This window comes from Rhinatrema bivittatum, chromosome 2 (genome assembly GCF_901001135.1).
Source record: "Rhinatrema bivittatum chromosome 2, aRhiBiv1.1, whole genome shotgun sequence".
Lineage (NCBI taxonomy): Eukaryota > Metazoa > Chordata > Amphibia > Gymnophiona > Rhinatrematidae > Rhinatrema > Rhinatrema bivittatum.
In genome coordinates this window covers 429,128,589-429,148,316 of record NC_042616.1, presented here as the reverse complement: position 1 = coordinate 429,148,316, position 19,728 = coordinate 429,128,589, and the positions used below count along the sequence as shown (strand labels likewise).

General features: G+C 46.6%; 1 protein-coding gene across 4 annotated transcripts in view; it reads left to right on the top strand.

Moving 5' to 3' along the window:
- The first annotated feature begins 1,059 nt into the window (after positions 1 to 1,059).
- The window catches only part of LOC115084898 (MARVEL domain-containing protein 3-like), an 89,282-nt gene continuing 70,613 nt past the window's right edge, over positions 1,060 to 19,728 (top strand). Inside the window, exons 1-3 of one of the 4 annotated variants that reach the window (XM_029590301.1) lie at positions 1,060 to 1,462; positions 7,823 to 7,960; positions 16,372 to 16,592. In XM_029590301.1, the coding sequence (XP_029446161.1) occupies positions 16,429 to 16,592 (164 nt within the window). In that variant the 5' untranslated portion in view covers positions 1,060 to 1,462; positions 7,823 to 7,960; positions 16,372 to 16,428. Of the gene's footprint in view, positions 1,463 to 1,598; positions 1,720 to 1,755; positions 2,111 to 7,822; positions 7,961 to 16,371; positions 16,593 to 19,728 lie in introns of those variants that run through there. The other 3 variants (XM_029590302.1, XM_029590303.1, XM_029590304.1) reach the window with 3 other exon arrangements.

The following is a 19,728-nucleotide window of genomic DNA, read 5'->3' as shown; positions in this document are numbered from 1 at the left end:
CCTTCTCTCCCTGCCGTTGAAGCAGAGACCAATGATGGAGTTGTATGAGCAGTATCGGGGCTTACTGGCTAAGGGTAATAAGCACCACACCAACAATTTACTGCATGCATTCTTATCTTCATTTCAATCCTTTAACCTTAGTTTTGATCCATAGTGTTTATCCCTTGCCCTTTTGAATTCTCTCTCTGTTTTGGTTTTCACCACCTCCTCTGGAAGGGCATTCCAGGCATCCACCACCCTCTCCATAAAGAAATATCATGGCAATATTAAGTCGGAGGTCCCAAAAGTTAAAAATAATTTTAAATAAAAATAAAATAAAAATTTTAAATAGGCCCATGGCTCATAGGTTGAAAACCGGACGCTCAATTTTGCCGGCGTCCGGTTTCTGAACCTGTGGCTGTCAGTGGGTTTGAGAACCGATGCTGGCAAAATTGAGCATTGGCTGTCAAACTCGCTGACAGCCGCCGTTCCTGTCAAAAAAGAGGCGCTAGGGAGGCGCTAGTGTCCCTAGCGCCTCTTTTTACCGCATGCGGGCCGATACTAAATCGCACGCACAGGAGAGTGGCCTGTATGGTACAAATGATGTAGGAGGAGTTGGGCCTGAGATCAACAGGGGCAGCGTGAATGGGCGGGGAGGCAAAAAGCAGAAGTCATCTAGGGCACCTGTTACCCTTGCACAGGCCCTGACTTTAGTGCAATGGGAAGAGCTGGTATGGTGCTTCAGTGAATTTTACTAGTTCAAAATATGGGGACTTAGACCAGACCTAGGCTTTCTCCTACTTTGTGCTTAGCCAGCCTTATAGGAAATATGTTGTGACTCCTTTTCAAGGACCATCTTAATGGGGCTCTTTCACGCCAGTGAATTTCTAAAACTTTGCAGAATAATAAAATGGAGAAAACGCTTCTAACTCTTGAAACTGAAAACGGGTAACACTTTAAAATAAGGCCTTGACATTTAAGCATCTCGCTAGAGTTGTTTCACCAAATGAATACAATTGGATTCTTTAATCGCGTCATTTAACTCGCAGGTACTTTATTGGCAGACCCAAGTATAGCACCTCAGTAAACCAGATCACTCCCCTTCCCCAGGAGAAAAACAAAACAAAACCCTGGCCTTAGGCGAGCTCCAACAGAGTTTCGAAATTTGCTGAAAGGGTACATCGACTTAACAAAGAAAGAAATCCACGCTCAGAGGCTGCTGCTGCTGTTCCCTGTCTGCACCCCCCCCCCCCCCGCCCGCTTCTCTCGCTGAACTGGAAACTGTTTTTAAGGCAGGACTGGTTTCTCCCTGGAAGAAGCCGTAAGAAAGTGTAGGGTGGCGTCGGCACAGTCCCGGGAGTGAAAGGAAACTTCAGCCGGAAAGCAGGCAGCCGCCCACCCCCCCCCCTGCACCTGTCGGACCGGTCTCACCGGAGGAGGAGAAGGCGGCGCGAGCCCTTCTCTCACACACGCACCTGCGACGGTAAGTGCGCGCGCGCCGCCTTCTGCCTCCCGCCTCTCCCCTTCCCCCCGACGCACTTTTTTTTTTTTTGGGGGGGGGGTGACACTGATTTACTTTTATATTTCTTTCTCTGAAACCACTCTAGCCCACCTCCTCCTCTCTTGCTAATCTAGGCGGGGTCAGTGCTGCTGCTATGCCTCTCCGGGAAAGGGCCTGCACGCCCTCCGTGCGCCCATCACCAGCTCTCGGTTTGGTGTTAAGATCCGCAGCTGCTCAGGGTAGTCCGGTGTCTTCGCCTGCCGAAGAGGGGACGGGGCGAAGGAGTGTTGGCAAGAAAAAAAACCCCCAAAAAACCTGGCTTAGCATTTCCTACAGACTTTACATGCTTATTGCAGCGTCCCAATAACTTTTCTCCCGCTGGCTTTTGATTTTTTGTTTTTTTGCCATCTCGGTTCCTTCTGTGTTTTTGAGTTTAACCGGTTTAAGGAGTATATATATATTTACTAGGACTAGTTCTTCTGCTGTCGGCTGTTTTCGCTTTCATTTTATCTACAGCGGGAAGCAGGAAAGAACATTGCTGTAACTTCCATAAAAAGCTGGGAAAATATATAGGCAATGATAACTTGATTTCACCGTTCCATGAGACAACTGCAAGTTTTAGGAGACAGGGTTTGTTTGTTTGTTTGTTTGTTTTTTTAAATATAGATCTAAGAACTCACTTCATTTGAAACTGTGATATTTTGATGAAAGAAATGAGCAGTCTTTAAAGATGACAATGTCCCTTTGATTCAATGATGTGAGCTATTAGGGCAGTTCGGTAGCTGAGAATTGCATTTGGAGCCAGGAGTTTGTAACAATAATAACTTAAAAAAATCCCACTATGCCAGTAGTTAGACTGCAGCAACAAAAATAGTCTTCACAAGTTGAAACTTGTTGCTTCAATGTACTTTTTGGATTTCTATACTGCTTTTTCAAATTTTAACTCAAGGTAGTTTACACTACATAAATCACAAAAATAAAACAGTGCATGTAATATCTCCAACAGTAGATTTCTTAGCATTCAGACAGGTGAATCCAAAAGCAGTAGGTTATGCACCTCTATCAGCAGATGGAGCAAAACTGACATCACAGTATATATACCCCTGCAGTAACATTAGCCCACCAGTGTCTCAGCAGATGGTAGAAGTGCATCTCCCTACTGGGGATTGCTTAAAAAAAAAAAGAGGATTATTTGCCCCACTCTCCTGTGTTGATTTATCATCCCTCCCTCAATCAAGAATTCCTGAAATGATTTCCATGGTCCCTTAGATGATGGGTTTTCAATTAGTGTGCACTTAACTGAAAAAAACCCAAAACAAAACAGCGGAAAGGCAAGTGGGTGCAGGAAGCCAAGCGTAGCGGTGAAGGTTTATGCCCTCTTCCCCTACAGTCTGAGACTGGCCTTGTACTCAGCTGGGATGGGCAGAGCTCAGGTAAAAGGTAATTAAAAAAATAATAATAATAATAAGAGGAGGGGAGTTGAGGGGAGTTTAGGGATTCCCCCCCCCCCAAATCTCCGTGCTCACTGCACAATCCGACGGTTGTTCCCGCATCCGGTGGAATTCAAGGGATGGGGCAGCCTGGCGGGTTGAGCAGCCCATGAGGCTAGGGCCCGCTCTAAGGCTCATCTGGTTCACTGAGGTGGCGTTTTCATGCTCTAAAGACTGCCCTCTTCAGTTTCCATTGGGTCGTGCTGGTGTGCCCAGCTGTTCGGCCTGCTGTGCGCATAGCAGCGCACGCCCCCTTTTTCCACGCATTGTCCTAACATCCTGGAGAGCTCAGTTTGGGCACTTATAGCAGCACCTAATATTTTGGGTGGCCTATTGTTAGACGTCTGTTAGGGTCGAATTGACAGGCTGATGGCGCCCATAGTGAAGAAGCCTAAGCGCCTTGCCTTATGCATTGTCATATTTGGGCATCTCAGCCTGGCATTCCTTCTAACTTGTGTCAGCGCTGTTTGGAGGCTCAGGGAGAATTGCCTCAGTCTGATTTTACTAAGCCCGGTTCTTCCCAGCTTGGAGTGGGAATGGAGAAAGAGCTGCCGGAAGGGTCGCTTGATTTTGGAGCTCCCCTAACAGGTTCATCAGCTGGGGGAAAGGTAGTTCAGTGGGCATAGGATGCCTGCCTCCTGATTTTGGCATGGATCCTTCTGATTTTTCTTGGCTAGAATTTTTTTTTCAAGGACTGCAATCCTTTCTTCAGGTGCAGCCCTCTGCCTCGGCCAATCTTAACCAGTCAGTATCTCAGGCAGTGAAATCCCGCACGCCTGGTACTGCAGGTAAGCATCAGGATATGCCTGAAGCCAGTTTTCCCAGTAGGGACCCAAATGGCACTGCTGATGAGACCGATCCTTACTCCTTGGAGGAAGAGGAGATTCCTCCGGGATTGAAACTGTATAGAACTATATTGTGGTTCTTTCTTAGAGATGTTACCTGCTCTCATTTCCCAGACACTGAAGATGCTGGGAATGCCGAAGGCTGAACCCATTCTGGTTTCCTTGTGTTTCTTCCCTTTTATGGGGGCCATTCAAGAATTAATTGATCTTGAATGGGGCACCCGGAAGCTAATTTTAAAGGGGGGACGAGTCTGGACAGACTTTACCCCCTGGATCCAGTTGCGAGAGAGCAGTTGCATTTTCCGAAGGTGGATGCGCTTGTGTGCGCTGTTACCAAGAGGACGACTATTCACGTTGAAGGGGGAGCGGCCTTGAAGGATGCTCAGGATAGGAGAATTGAGGCTATCCTTAAGCAGGCCTTTGAAGCAATGGCAGTGACTTTGCAGATAGCTTCCTGTGGTTTCCCTGGTGGCTCGCTCTTGCTTGCTGCTTTCTCAGGAGATCGATGAATCTGCTGTAAATTCTAGGGCAGTGATGGAGCCAGCAGCTGCGATTTAGTCCACTCTTTGGCCAGAGGAGTGGCTTTGATAATAGTGGCTAAGGCTGAGAAATTGGTCTGCTGATGCAACCTCAAAGTCTACCCTTACAAAGTTGCCATTTAAAGCCTCCTCTTGTTTCGGAGTGAGCTGGAGAAAATGGCCAATAAGTGGGGTGAGTCCCCGGTTCCTCGATTACCAGAGGATAAGAAACAGGCGCCACGATTTTTCAGTTCGAGCGGTCGTAGTAGGGGGTTCAGACTTTCAACCATAGAGAGGAGTGGCCTTTCAGAGGACATGACCTTTGGGTAGATCTCAGTCCTTTTGTCGCAGGCAGTCCAGATGGGGCACAGGCTCAGGTAGTCGAGCACCCCAAATCTCCCAATGAAGGTGTTCAGACTCGTCTCTGGGAACAGGAGATAGGAGGTTGCCTCTCTCTATTTTTTTTTTTATTAAATTTGAGGTGGGTTGAGGTCACGATAGACCAGTGGATTCTGGAGGTGATACGAGATGGCTATGTGCTGGAGTTTTGCAGTGTTTCTCAGGGCATGTTCATGGTGTGTCCCTGCAACTCTCTGTAGTGGAGTGTATATTGTCAAGATTGCTCAGTCTGTGGGCTGTGGTTCCATTTCCCACGTCTCAAGAAAATATGGGCCGATATTCCATTTATTTCGTTGTGCCCAAGAAGGAGGGCTCCTTTTATCCCATCCTGGATCTTAAAGGAGTCAACTGTCATTTGTGGGTGACACATTTTCGCATGGAAACTTTGCCCTCAATGATAATGGCAGTGCAATCGGGGGAGTTCCTGATGTCTCTGGATTTGTCTGAGGCATACCTGCATTAGTCGGATGGGAATGAGCATCAACAATTTCTGTGTTTCACGGTTTTGGGGCGTCCTTATCAATTTCGAGCACTATCTTTGGGTTTGGCCACTGCACGGAGAACTTTTTCCAAGGTTATGGTGGTGATGGCAGCGGAGTTGAGAAAAGATGGGGCTCTCCTTGTTGCAGGAGTTAGGTTGGATCGTGAACCTGGCCAAAAGCAATCTCCAACCATCACATTCGCTAGATTATCTCAGTGTTCAGTTCAACACAAAACAGGGCAGGGTGTTCCTGACAAAGGGCTGTATTCAGAGGCTGATGGCTCAAGTGCATCTATTGACGAACACAATTACTCCTGACAATGTGGTCCTATCTACAGGTGCTTGGTTTGATGGCAACCCTAGAAGTGGTGCCATGGGCGAGGGCGCATATGCGTCTATTTTAGTGTACTCTGCTGTCTTTTTGGAGCCCACAGTCTCAAGACTATTCGATTTGGGTCCATCTGCCGATGGAAGTCTGCACTCAAATGCAGTGGTGGTTAAAAGTGGATCATCTAAGGAAAAAGGTTTCCCCAAGTTCACCGGACTAGCTAGTACTCACGACAGAAGCGAGCCTCCAAGGCTGGGGAGCGCACTGTCAGGAGATGATAGTGCAGGTGCAATGGAGTGCAGAAGATTCTCTGGAACATCAATCGGCTGGCATCCCATGCAGTCCGGTTATCATACTTTCCTTTCGGCAACAGATTGCAGGGTCGAGCAGTCTGGATAATGTCTGATAATGCAACAACAGTGGTTTACATCAATCAACAGGGAGGAATCAAGAGACAGAAAATATTGCAGGAAATAGCCCAACTTATGGAATGGGTGGAACTGCATCTTCAGGAAATCTCATCCTCGCACATTGCAGGAAAAGACAATGTAAGAGTAGACTTTCTCAGCAGAGAGTGTCTGTCTGGATCCAGGAGACCGGTAATTGTCAAATGAGGCATTTCAGTTAATAGTGAATCGCTGGGGCCTTCCGTTTCTGGATCGACTGGTGACTTGTAATATGAAGGTTTCCTGCTTCTTCAGTTGCAGGAGAAATACAAAGTCCTTGGGCATTGATGCCCTTATGCAGGAGTGGCCAGAGAGCAAGCTGCTGCATGCTTTCCCCCCGTGACCCATGTTGGGCAGAATGATTTGGGGGATGGTGCTTCTGGTGGCACCAGATTGGCCCAGGAGACTGGTATGCAGACTTGCGAAGGCTCCTGGTGGACTCTCCCCTTCAGTTTCCGAAGCACAGGGATCTGCTATGGCAGGGGCCTGTTTTTCATGAAGATCCTACTCTATTCTCTCTTATGGTATGGCTATTCTACTGCAGTGATTGCCACCTTGCTACAAGTGAGAAAGTTCTCTTCTTCCTTAGCCTATTTGCGGGTTTGGCGAGTGTTTGAGGCTTGGTGTAAAGATCAAGGGGTTCTTCCTCGTTTGGTTAAGATCTCACTCATTTTGGAATTTTTGCAGGATGGTTTGAGTAAAGGGTTGACCCTGTGGCAGCTCTTGCCTTTTTCAAAGGTCAAGAGAATGGTGGACCCTTGTTGGCTCATCCCAGTATGGCCCATTTCTTGGAAGGAGTGAAGCTTCTTCATCCTCCCTTGCGGTTACCGGTGCCCTTGTGGAGTCTTAATCTAGTTTTGGATTTTTTTAGCGGGCCCTACCTTTCGACCAATGCATAAACTTTCCTTGAGGTTACTGACATTGAAGACTGTTTCTTATGGCACTTTGTTCTGCACATTGAGTATCTGAACTACAGGCCTTGCTGGGAGCAATTTCTATGGGGGGGGGGGGGGGCGGCAATACAGCTGTATACTGTTCCATCTATTTTGCCAAAAGTGGTCTTGAATTTTCACTTGAATCAATCTCTGTCCATCTCTGGACAGGGAAAGAGACGCGGAGGAATATCACCTGTTATCGCCCTTGGATGTCAAAAGGCATATCTTGAGGTATTTGGAGGTTTCTGAACCTCTCTCAGGAAGACAGACCAATTATTTATACTCCATGGGGGGAGTGAACAGGGTGAGTCTGCATCGTGGGTGATAATAGCCCGCTGAATTAAGAAGGTTGTATGTGGATGCTGAGCATCCGTTGCCTAATCAGGTTAGGGCTAATTCCACTTGGGCTCATGCAGTGTCCTGGGCGGAGGTTAGTTTGTTGTCTCCTGTCGACATTTGCTGAGCTGCAATGTGGTCCTCTTTAGACACCTTTTCCAAGCATTATTGCCTAGATATGCAGGCCCGGGGGGATGCAGCCTTCGCATATGTGGTTTTGACTGGAACACTGGTAGCCTTCTTTCCTCTTTGGGAGTGGCTTTGGTATATCCCACTGGTTTTGGATTCACCTGCCTGAATGCTAAGAGAGGAGAATTTACTATTACCTGATAACTTCCTTTTCTTTAGTACAGACAGGTGAATCCTCCTTCCCGCCCTTAGCTGCCAAATGGTTGTGTTTTGCTCCTTCTGCATGGCTGCATGTTCCATGGAGTATTGGTAAGTGCCAATCCAGACCCTAGACTAGTGTGGTTACACTCCTTATCTGAGCTCAGTGTTTGCCCTGTTGGCTGAGTGCTGGAATGGTTATCTATTAATAATCAAGTTTTTTAAATTTGTCCACAGAATACTGGCGAGCTGATGTCACTGCAGGGGTCTACATACTGTGAGGTCAGCTTTGCTCTGCCTCCATCTGCTGATAGAGATGCATAACCCACTGGTTTTGGATTCACCTGTCTGTACTAAAGGAAAGGAAATTATCAGGTAAGTAGTAATTTCTCCTTTAAAAAGGCAAAATCAAAATAATTAATAGTGATAATACTAAAAGAAAAGTGCAACCAAATAAAACACAAGGTAGTAGTCAGCCACTAATTATGCTGTAAAGAATAAAAATAAAATTTGGGATTAGACAAATTCCAAAATGCTTTAGTTAAACAAAGCATTTTCAACAACAAAAAGTTTTATGCTAGAAGGAAAATGGAGATCTTAATTTGTTTTCATTGTTTAGGAAGTATTTGCATTTAAAGTTTTAGAAAGCTCTTTTTACATAGCTGCTCTCATCACTGTGCTTCTCATTAAATCGGGCACTGCAATATCCTATATGGTGGGCATCACACTGAAACATGTAAAGCACGATTACAACACGGCAGATGAAGAAAGGGACTGGAGAGAAATATTTGTAGAACGGGATCTGTGGCCATATAGTTTATTACAAAAAAAAGTACTAAATATGACAAAAATGAATTAGGACAAAAGAGAGAACAACATATAAGATCAAAATGGGAAAACAACCAATCCAGGATGCAGGCGTGTTGATCTTTTGAGGACTAGCTTGTACTTTTGCTTTAAGATTTAAATCTGATTAATTGTTGTAATGGCATTCTTGAGTATTGTAGGAGGTGCAGTGAGTGGTCTGCTGAGTCATTTAAGTGGTTTTCTGTTTTGGTTTTTTTTTTTAGTTGCATTCTGTTGGAAGAGTGCCCATGATGCAAACCTAGCATCACCATAGCTTACCTCCCTGGCGAATCACTGATTATTGCTGTAGAAAATGTTTTGTCTTTTCTTTCTGGCATGGAAAATGGGCAAGAAACCATAATGTGAAACATTTTTCGAAGTATTTATTTTTTAAATTTACACGTAAAATCAGGGCCTTGTGTTCGGCAATCTCTGATAATACACATTCTAAAGCCTGGCCGAAACAAATTTTGGCACTCTGAAGTTTGCATAATGAATATGCATGAGATAAATTTGCATACATTGAAGAGACACGGCATATGCAAATCTATCTCGCGCATATTCATTGAGACAATCCTGAAAACCAGACTGGATAGGTGTGCCTCCAGGAGAGGGTTGGAAAACGCTACCCTTTGCAATGGACTGTTCCTGTACATACCCAGATCTGTCCAGACCAGTGGGTTATGCACTCCCACCAGCAGATAGAGTCAGAGAGCAAAGCTTCGAGGCACTGGTATCCCAATGTGCCACTGCAGCTCATCAGTATTTCTCTGACTCCAGCAGATGGTGGTCGTGTATACCTGCAGCTCTGTGGTGAGACGGATTTGTCTTGCTCCCTGAGGTGCTAGGTTCAGTGTCTGGGCCATCCCTCAGGTAGAGCTGGGTGAAAGGGGGGTTGGTTACCCCTGGCAATGCTAGCCAGGGACAGGTTCCCTCAGCGACCCGAAGGCTCCCCCTCAGTGTCTGCAGTACAGGGACGTAGCCCCTTTGGGGATTTTTTTCTGTTATTCTTAGCTTAGGCTTTATTTTTTTCTGTTACTAGAAGTTAAAGTTTTTGTGTAAAAAAAGAAAAAAACAAAACAGCTCCAAGTTCCCTGTTCACCGTGGCTCCCGGGGTAAATCAATCTGCCTGGTGGTGCAGAGCCAGGCAGACCCCTGAAGTGGAGGGGAGAATGTTTCAGTCCTGGTAAGAACCTCAGAGGACTTTTTTAGGCACCCTGCCTTATTTTTACCACCAGTTCCGGAGCTAATTTTACCATGGTGGCCATTTTGTTTTTTCTTTTTCGACCTCCCACGTGGCTCCACAGCATTCCTGTGGCCGATTTTCGCGGCGTTTTTGGTAGGAGTCACCAGGGCTGGGTGGCAGCACTGTTTTCTTCGGGGGGGGGGGGGGGGTTATATGCCCCTTTTTGCAGGAGAAACATGGCAGAAACTCCTCTGGTGGAACTCTGTAAGGCTTGTAGGGTATGGTCAGCTTATTTATACCCCCTGTCACTGTGCATTGGGTGGGGAAAGGGCCTCAGACAAGAGGACCAAACCTAAAAAGTCTGCATGCAGGTCAGGCTCGGCGGCTGGGTCTAACAGAAGAAGCCCAACCCCCACTGCGCACCCTGTGGAAAAGGTCTCCCAGGATGACCCTCCCCCACTGCGCAGACTCCGAGACCGGAGGAATCGAGAAACACGGACACTGATTCTAGCAGTGACGAGACGGGACCGGGGGGATTTTCACCGGAATGTGTGCTGCTCATACATGAAGTATTTTTGGCTCGGAAGCTCGCGAAGCGCAGAGCCCAGGAGAGGAGCGTGGGAGTTTCCAAGCATCCCCATCTGTGAACTGACGGTCATCCGTCCCGGGCAACTTTGGCTCGGGAGGATCTAGCGGGTGCAGTCGACCAGCAGGGGATCGACTCCACTCCGCCCCTGAGGGACACCGCTGCAGATCAGGGTGAGGTAGATACGGGCGACGACGATCAGGAGGGGGATGACCCCCATGTAGTCCGGCTGTTTAGGAGGGAGGAATTGCACCCTCTTATTTCCTAGGTGCTTGAGAAATTGGGGGTGAGTCCCTCGCTGGAAGATTCCGACAGCGAGGTAGTGAACCCAGTCCTGGATGGTCTTCGGGGTCCACCTAGTGCTTTTCCCATCCCAAAGAATATTCAAAAACTCATCAACCGGGAGTGGGAATCCATGGAGGCGGGCCTTAAGGTCGGCCGGGCGTTGCAAAAAAAAAAAAAGCAAACTCTACCCGCTAATGGAGGAACATTTTAGAATGCCTCAGGGAGTGTGTTTATGCTGGATCCAAAAACCGCAGGACCCTTCGTCTTCTGGGACTTTGTCAGCTTCTCAGGTAGCTCGTCTGGAGGTGGCTGTAGCATATGTGGCGATGCCTTATGACTTTGTGCGTTCAGTGGCCCGGACTATTGTCTTCTCGGTGGCGGCTCAGTGACTCCTATGGCTCCGCAATTGGGCAGTGGATGCTTCCTCCAAGTCGTAACTGTGCAGTCTGTCTTTTCGAGGGAAGTTGCTGTTTGGAGAGGATTTGGATCAGCTGATGAAATCTCTGGGGGATTCCAAGGGAAATAAACTGCCAGAAGATAGAAAGCCCTACAGGAAATCATTCGGCCTTCGATCCCATTTTCGGGATTTCCAAAAAAGCAGGTCATGGAGGAGTGTTCCACCCTCTGGTCCAGACAGACCTCTTCCCGTACACAGTCCTTTCGTGGATCCAGTTGTCCTGCCAGAGGTGGTTTCAGTCAGGGAACCAGAACTGGGAAGCCTTTCCAATGAAATCAGGCTTGCCCACACCTCGGACGGGATGATCGGGGGCAGGTTTTCCCAATTTTATGCGGAGTAGGCCAGGATCACCTCCGATCGCTGGGAGTTGGAGGTGGTAAAAGAAGGTTACACCTTAGAATTTTCTCAGCCTCTCATGCAGGCCTTTGTGGAATTGCGATGTGTTTCCCGCAACAAGTGAGCTGCGGTAGGACATTCTACAAAGATTGCTGGCCCTGAAGGCGATCGTCCCTGTGCCATCCGAGGAACGGGGGAGGGGATGGTACTCCATTTACTTCATGGTTCCCAAAAAGGAGGGCACTTTCCAACCCATCCTGGACCTACAGAAGACGAATCACTGCTTGAAGGTGCCCTGTTTTCAAATGGAAACACTTCAAACAGTCATCACAGCAGTTCAAAAGGGAAAGTTCCTTGCCTCCTTGGATCTCACCAAGGCTTATCTACACATCCTGATTCGCAGTGCTCACCAGAGATTTCTACGATTCAAGATCCTGGGTCAGCATTTTCAGTACCAGGTGCTGCCGTTCGAACTGGCGACATCCCCACACTTCTTTACCAAGGTGATGGTCATGGTGGCAGCGACCCTCCGGAAGGAAGGGATAATGGTCCATCCTTACCTCGACAATTGGCTGATTCGACCCAAGTTGGAAGAGGAAGGCGAGCGGATGGTTCTTCATGTGATCCGTTGTCTCCAGGCCCTAGGCTGGGTAATCAACGAAGTGAAATGTCATCTGACTCAGTCACAGTGTCTGGAGTTTTTGGAAGCTCGTTTCGACACCCTCCAGGGCAGGGTGTTTCTCACGAACGACAGGATGTACAAATTGTAGCAATAAGTGCGTCTTTTGTTACAGTTTCCAATCCCCAGAGTGTGGGATTACCTACAAGTTCTGGGGTTCATGGCTTCAACATTAGAATTGGTGCCTTGGGCCTTTGCTCACCTGAGACTGTTGCAGAGAGATCTACTGTCACGGTGGACCCCAGTGTCAGAGCAATACCAGTTACCCTTGCCTTTGTCACAGCAAATCAGGTCCAGCCTGCAATGGTGGCTGTCGGAAGACAGCTTACAGAAGGGGGATGCCCCTCGAAGACCTGGATTTGGTGATCATTACAACGGATGCGAGCCTTCAAGGCTGGGGAGCAGTGTGCCTCGGTCATGCGGCGCAGGGAACCTGGTCCTTACCCGAACGGTCGTGGTCTAACAATCGCCTAGAGACAAAGGCAGTCCACAAAGCGTGGTTGGCATTCCAGTCCCTGGTGCAGGAGAGAATGGTTCGAGTCTTCTATGACAATGCCACCATGGTGGCATATCTCAACCACCAGGGAGGAACCAGGAGTCCGGCCATGGCACAGGAAGCACACCTCCTCTTCACTTGGGCCAAGCTTCATCTGGAAGGCATTGCAGCCTCTCACGTGGCAGGCATGGACAACGTGCAGGCGGACTTCCTCAGTCATCAATAGTTGGATCCTGGGGAGTGGGAACTATCCTGGGAGGGTTGGCATCACATTTGTGCCCAATGGGGAGTTCTCAACTGGACCTCATGTGACCTATGCCAACGCCAAGACAGACTGGTTCTTCAGCCAAAAGAAGGAAATCTGGGCGGTAGGAGTAGATGCCCTAGTCTGCAAGTGGCCAACCGGAATCCTTCTGTATGCCTTTCCTCCATGGCCCCTGATCGGGCGCGTTCTCCAGTGCATAGAGGACCATCCTGGTTCAGTAATTCTGGTGACACTGGAGTGGCCACGGCAGCCGTTGTTTGCGGACCTGGTATGGTTGGCGACAGATGGTCCGCTATGCCTAGCTCATCTACCGAACCTCCTGCGACAAGGGCCCATTTTTTCGGCTTGAGAGGATCACTTCTCTCTCGCAGCCTGGTGTTTGAGAGGTGGCGGTTACAGATGAAAGGTTATTCGGAACAGGTGATTTCCACCCTGTTTCAGTCCAGGCGGCCCTCAACGTCTATGGCATTCGCTCGAGGGTGGAAGGTGTTTGAAGTCTGGTGTGACCAGCAGGGTGTAGTGCCATTGTCGGTGACCATTTCTCAGGTCTTGGCTTTTGCAGCAGGGATTATCTAAATGTTTGGCTTATAGTTCCCTGCATGTTCATGTTTCAGCCCTGGGATGTCTCCTAGGGCGGGTAGGTGGCAGGCCTCTAGCCAGCTACTCAGACATTGTCCGTTTCCTGAAAGGAGAAAAGCACCTTCGTCCTCCTCTTCGTAAGTTATGCCTGGAGTGGAATCTCAATCTGGTGTTGCGGGCGTTTCGTGATTTCCCCCCTTTTAAGCCTCTGGGACACGCTTCCTTAAAGGACCTCACCTTGAAGACTGTTTTCTTGGTGGCCATCTGTTCCACGAGGCATATTTCAGAATTGCAGGCTCTTTCCTCTAGGAATCCCTTCCTTCGCATCTCAGCTAATAGGGTGTCCCTGCACACGGTTCTTTCCTTTTTGCTGAAAGTGGTGTTTGCCTTTCATGTTAATCAGTCCGTGGAGTTACCCGGCTTCCCTGATTGGGCTCGTGACCCCACTATGGGAAGAGATCTTCATCTGTTAGATGTCCGCCGGGTTCTCCTTCAGTATTTGAAGGTCACTAACTCTTTTCAAAAATCGGATCACTTTTTTGTGCTCTTTGGAGGTCCGAAGAAGGGTGAAAAGGCATCTAGGGCATCCTTGACTCACTGGCTGAAGGAAACAATTTGCTTGACCTACATCGGGAAGGGTCGCCTCATCCTGATTGGTTTGAAAGCTCACTCGACGAGAGTGCAAGCGGCTTCTTGGGTGGAGTGTCAGTTGTCACCTGAGGAGATTTGTAGAGCCGCAGTCTGGTCTTCCCTGCATACCTTCACAAGGCATTATCATCTGGATGTTAGGGATCTGGATCAAGCGCTTTTCGGGGAGAGTGTCTTGCAAGCTGGTCTTTTGGGTTCCCGCCCGGTGTAATGTGACTTTGGTACATCCCACTGGTCTGGACTGATCTGGGTATGTACAGGAAAGGAACGTTGGTTTTTACCTCCTAATGTTTGTTCCTGTAAGACCACAGATCAGTCCAGGATCCCATCCAGGTGCTACTGCCGAAAGACTGACTTACCTAATGGTTAGCTGCTGTACATAGGGAATCTATCAGAATGATTCTATAATATTTTGGTTTTTGTTATGAACCGTAGTTCAAACCTGATTTTCAGGTATTGGGGGCATTTGTTTCGGACCCTTGAGGGAGTTTTTTCCTGTTCACCTTGTTTCAGGAATTAGATGTTTTTTTGTCAATTATACTTTGCTTGGGTATCGATAAATACTGATGTGCTGCAGGTGGCACACTTGGGATACCAGTGCCTCGACGCTTTGCTCTCTGACGCCATCTGCTGGTGGGAGTGCATAACCCACTGGTCTGGACTGATCTATGGTATTACAGGAACAAAAATTAGCAGGTAAGAACCAATTTTCCTATATTCTGTTCTGGGGGCATCGCAGCCAGTCGGGTTTTCAGGATATCCACAATGAATTTGTATTAGATAAATTTGCATATTGTTGGAGACTCAGTATATACAAATTTATCTTATGCATATTTATTGTAGATATCTGCAAAACCGGCTGGCTGTAGGATCCTTAGGACAAGTTTGGGAAGCCCTGCATTAAGTGACTCTTACATTTTTTTAAGGGAATAAGTCAAAGAAATGCATTAAAGAACATTGTGCAAGAAAATGCATTTTTTTTAAACTTTGTAAATCTACTGTAATTTTCACTAATGAATTGGGTTATTACACAACATAGCTTTAATAAGGAGACTATATTTCTAAATGTAACTCGTGGGCTAATAGTCCCGGATAAAGCTCCAGGAGCCATACCTGAAACACAGTCTTAAAGTTGTCTTCCGATGTTGTAAATTTATCTGAATGTCCATGATTCCCTACCTGCGGGGAAAGAATAAGCTAGACCCTGTGCATTGCTTCAGGTCAAATTCCAGTTTAAAGTTCATTGTAAACAGCCTTGATGATCATTTAAATGTAAGTAGCAATGATCATGCTGGAAACGTTGGATGGTTTCTAATGTAACATTTAACGATAACTTTTGTAGTTGATAACAAAAGCTGTTAAGAACTTTTCTGTTTCAAGATATGATGTTACGAATTTAGTTTGTGAATAAATTTGTGACCTTCTCTCTTTCATTCAGTTTGTATTGATGGGTAACTTCCAATGCCAATTAATGAGTTACATTTCTCTTCCTTTCTAATTCATTTGAACAGTTGGTAAGCTCCATCCCAGATTATAGGGAATAGTCATGTTAGACAAGCTGATCATATTCCCTAGACAAAGTTCCAGTTTCTCCTTCCTCTCCGATAGTAGTTCTTCTCACTACTCATATGGTTCTCTTCCCCTGTTCTCTCATTAAGATGGCAGTGAACCGAAAGATGAGTCCATGCAGTCTCCTTCTCTCATCTTTTTACTGCTTTGTCCAGGAATAGATAAGCTCTCTCCTTCTCCAGAACTAATTACAATCCACCGGTGTTCTCAGATTGAGAGGCACTGCTCCTGTAGATGGCATACACACACACTCAAAGACGACACTTTAAAACTTCCTTTTTAAAAGTGCAAGAGCCATCTTTTTGAAATGTTTTTTATTTAACAGACTATACTGGCATTCAGTGTCTTGTATAACACAAGAGACATAGCTGGTTTTATGGCATCTTCTTAGTGTTTGGGTACTTGCCAGGTTCTTATGGCCTGGATTGGCCTCTGTTGGAAACAGGATGCTGGGCTTGATGGACCCTTGGTCTGACCCAGCATGGCAATTTCTTATGTTCTTATGACTCAGATATTAGGTTTCTGACCACCCTATCTCTCATTTCCCCCCACACTTCATCTCCAATAAATTTTAATTTGGTTAGGAACAAATACTACACTGGCTGTTAATCAGAAAGGGTTATATTGGAGAGATCTTTAAGGAAGATACTGCTCATTTGCTTATCTAGTACCTATAAGTGCAGATGGATACCTTACATGATGGCATAAAGCTGACCTTCCTGTGCTGGAACAGCTGCAAAATGAGACTCTAAACAGTGCCTTTTACAAGTTACCATAATGATATTTCACTGCATTTTTCTATTGCACGTAGTATTTATTAACTCTTCTTTTCCTCCCCACACCAATTTCTATAGGATTGAGAAAGCCACTCCAATAGGCAAAAGGGAATAATTATGTGAGGAGCAAGCAAAATGTCTAATTCTGGAAGAAGCGTCCGGACAAACAGAACCCCAACTCCCAACAGACTGCGTGAAGTCGAGAGGCAGCGAGACAGACGCCACAGAGACAGTGACAGACAGAGGGACAGGCACAGGCAAGAGAGAAGGGACAAAAGGCCCTCTTCATCAAATGGAAGGTAAGTCTTCCTGAGAATGCTTTATGAATAATTAGAGGTTTTATTGGGTTTATTTAAAATAACAAATCAAGGTTTAAAGTTTTGTAGTGCAAAGATTGTAGTAGAAATATTGTTTCTGAGACTTCCAGGTATGTCGTCATCGAGGTCTGAAGCCTGATCTGCTAGCTCCAGGCCCCCCCCCCCCCCCCCCCCGGAGTCCTGGACAGAGCCTCTGACATCCTTGCAAGGAGGGCTGTAAAATCGACAGCTTTTCGCACCGGTTTGACGGGTGGAAGGTGCGATATGCGCCATCGATCCTCGTGTGGCCTTCCCATGACCAAAGCAACAAGGCCAAGATGGTCGCCAAGGCTAGCAGCAGTAAGCAGCTCGCAGCGATTTCAGCTGAGGCTCTCCTTCAGATCTCTGCCAGCATTTCCGCACCGCTTGATGAGAGGCTCTTGAAAATACAGACATCTATGGAGGACATTAAATCTGCTGTGGAGGATCAAGCCCGGAGGATTGAGATGGCTGAGCTCCACAGACAGGCAAGTGCAAACCCTAAGCACCCAGCAAGCCAATTTTCTAGCCAGGTTGGAAGACCAGGAGAACAGAAACAGGAGAAATAATATTAAAATCATAGGCCTCCCTGAGTCCTTGCATGACCGCGAACTGTATTCCTTTTTGGAGACCTGGCTCCCTGATAAATTGGGCCTGGTGCTCGCTCCTGACTGCTATGCTGTGAATGAGTCCATAGGGTGGGCCCCCCGAGGGAGGCAAATAGCAGATCCAGACCAGTAATGGCTCGAATTTTGAATTGGTCCCGCAAAGTGCAACTGTTAAATGCTTACCGGCAACACCCTGGAATGGAATATCAGGGACATAAGATCTTGCTCTTTAATGATTTCTCCACAGCTGTAGCAGCGACAAGCAATGTCTCCTGCCTGTTTGGAGTTGCATAAAAGAGGGATCTCTTTTGCCTTACTATTTCCTGCGAAGCTGAGGGTGCAGCATGATAACAAAATCCTCTTTTTTTTTTTTTTAACAAGAAGGAAGAAGCGACCTCTTTTCTGGCCTGTTATTACAGGCTTGCTTCATCAGCAGAGAACTCCTACTTTCATGAATTTTCCATCCACATTATAGCCATCCTGACTAAATTGTCCGACCATGTGCTGGTGGTGGGTGGAGACTTTAATATGGTTATGGATAAACAATTGGACTGTAAGCCCCCTCGTTTACCAGGAAATAGAGATCACCTTATGGGAGTGCATTTTGTCAGTGCAGAGCTGGGTTTGCTAGATATATGGCGGACCCTGCATACCGGGGAACAAGACTTTACATTCTTCTCTCACCCCCACTTATCTTATTCAAGACTTGATTATTTTTTACTTTCTGAATCTTTGTTCTGTAGGACAAAAGAGGCGACCATAGGTACTATGTCACTATCGGATCACGCACCTATATCAGTCACCCTAGAAATAGGAAGCCCTCAGAGGCCAGCTTTCTCCTGGTGTATGCCCCCAGACCTTATTTTGGACAAATCCTTTCAGACCTATTTTCAGACTAGTTGGGAAGACTATGCCTGACTCAATGCCACTCCCGTCGTGATCCCAGATATTTTCTGGGCCACAGGGAAGGCGGTGATGTGTGGTCAAATCATTGCTTATGTAGCTAAACGAAATAGTAAACACAATGAGGAAATTCTGCGCTTAACAGCTGATCTGAAAGCGGCCCAGTCAAGCATATATCTGATATGTTTGCTCCAAATAAACAAGAGAGAGAAAATATATGATTGGCCTTCAATATCCTATTATATCAGTGGGCCTCTAAATCTCTGCGGTACTATAAATATCAGCTTTATAAACATGGCAACAGGCCTAGTAAATTATTGGCCAATCTTGTTCGAGATAGGGGAGGCCCGAAATCAATTATTGCTGGAGTCAGAGGTAAAGACGGTTGCTGTAAAACTGCCATAGAGGATATTACCTCTAGTTTTCTGGACTATTACCAATCCCTTTACAGTGCAAAACCCAGGAACGCTGAAGCCTCTGAGGTCTTTTTTTGAGACTTCCCCTGGCCAAAGATGACTGGGGCTTTTAAATACCCCCATTAAAGATAGCGAGATTTATGCTGTTATACAAAAGTTGAAGATTGGCAAAGCGGTCAGATAAGACGGTTTAAGCAATGATTTTTATAAGATATTAAAGTTTCCTCTGCTACTGACTTTAACCCATTATTACAATAATCTTCTTACTCATAAACCTATACAAAAAGTAGACAATCAATCTACAATTGTCCTAATCCCAAAACCAGGAAAGGATCCCTGTGATGTGGGTTCTTATCGGCCAATCTTGCTTATTAATGTCGATATTAAAATTCTAGCGTCTGTCTTGGCCGCCCATTTCAATGCTATCCTTCCCGAGCTAATACACTCTGACCAGATGGGCTTTGTTAAAAGACGGCAAGGGGTACAGAACATAAGGCGATTGATAGTGGCCCTTAGCTATCATCCTCAGGCTGAGGTGCTGATCCTCAGCCTAGATGCAGAAAAAGCATTTGATTCCCTGTCTTGGGACTATTTGTTCTGGGCGCTCCAGTGCTATGGGTTTAAGGAAGAAATTCTGTATTGGCTACAGGTGCTTTATGCCAATCCCAGTGCTCGACTGCTAATTAATGGTGCGTTGTCCTTGCCCTTTTCCCTGCACTGCGGGGTGTGTCAGGGATGCCACTTCTCTCCCCTATTATTTGTCTTAGTGATCGAGCCTTTAGCTGCCATACTTCGAAGTGACAACGAGTTCTGGGGCCTGCGCATTGGGAATCATGTGTTGAAAGTGGCAGTGTTTTCTGATGATATTCTTTTGTGAGTCGCCCCTGGGTGAGCATCCCCACCATAGTTTCGATTTTCTCACAATTTCAAAAGATAGTGGGCTTACGTATACATTTCTGTAAGTCCGAGGTGTTACCCTTAAACCCGCAACCTCAGGCAACTTGGCCTGGAGCTTTCCCCTTCCTATGGGCTTCTGTGAAACTAAAATATTTGGAGTATGGATTCCTAGAGATCTCATACCCTTTATGATATGAATGTATGGGAAACCATCACGAATATTGGAGCCCAGCTGCTGGTCTGGTGCCCTTTACCCCTGACATTCTTTGGGCGATG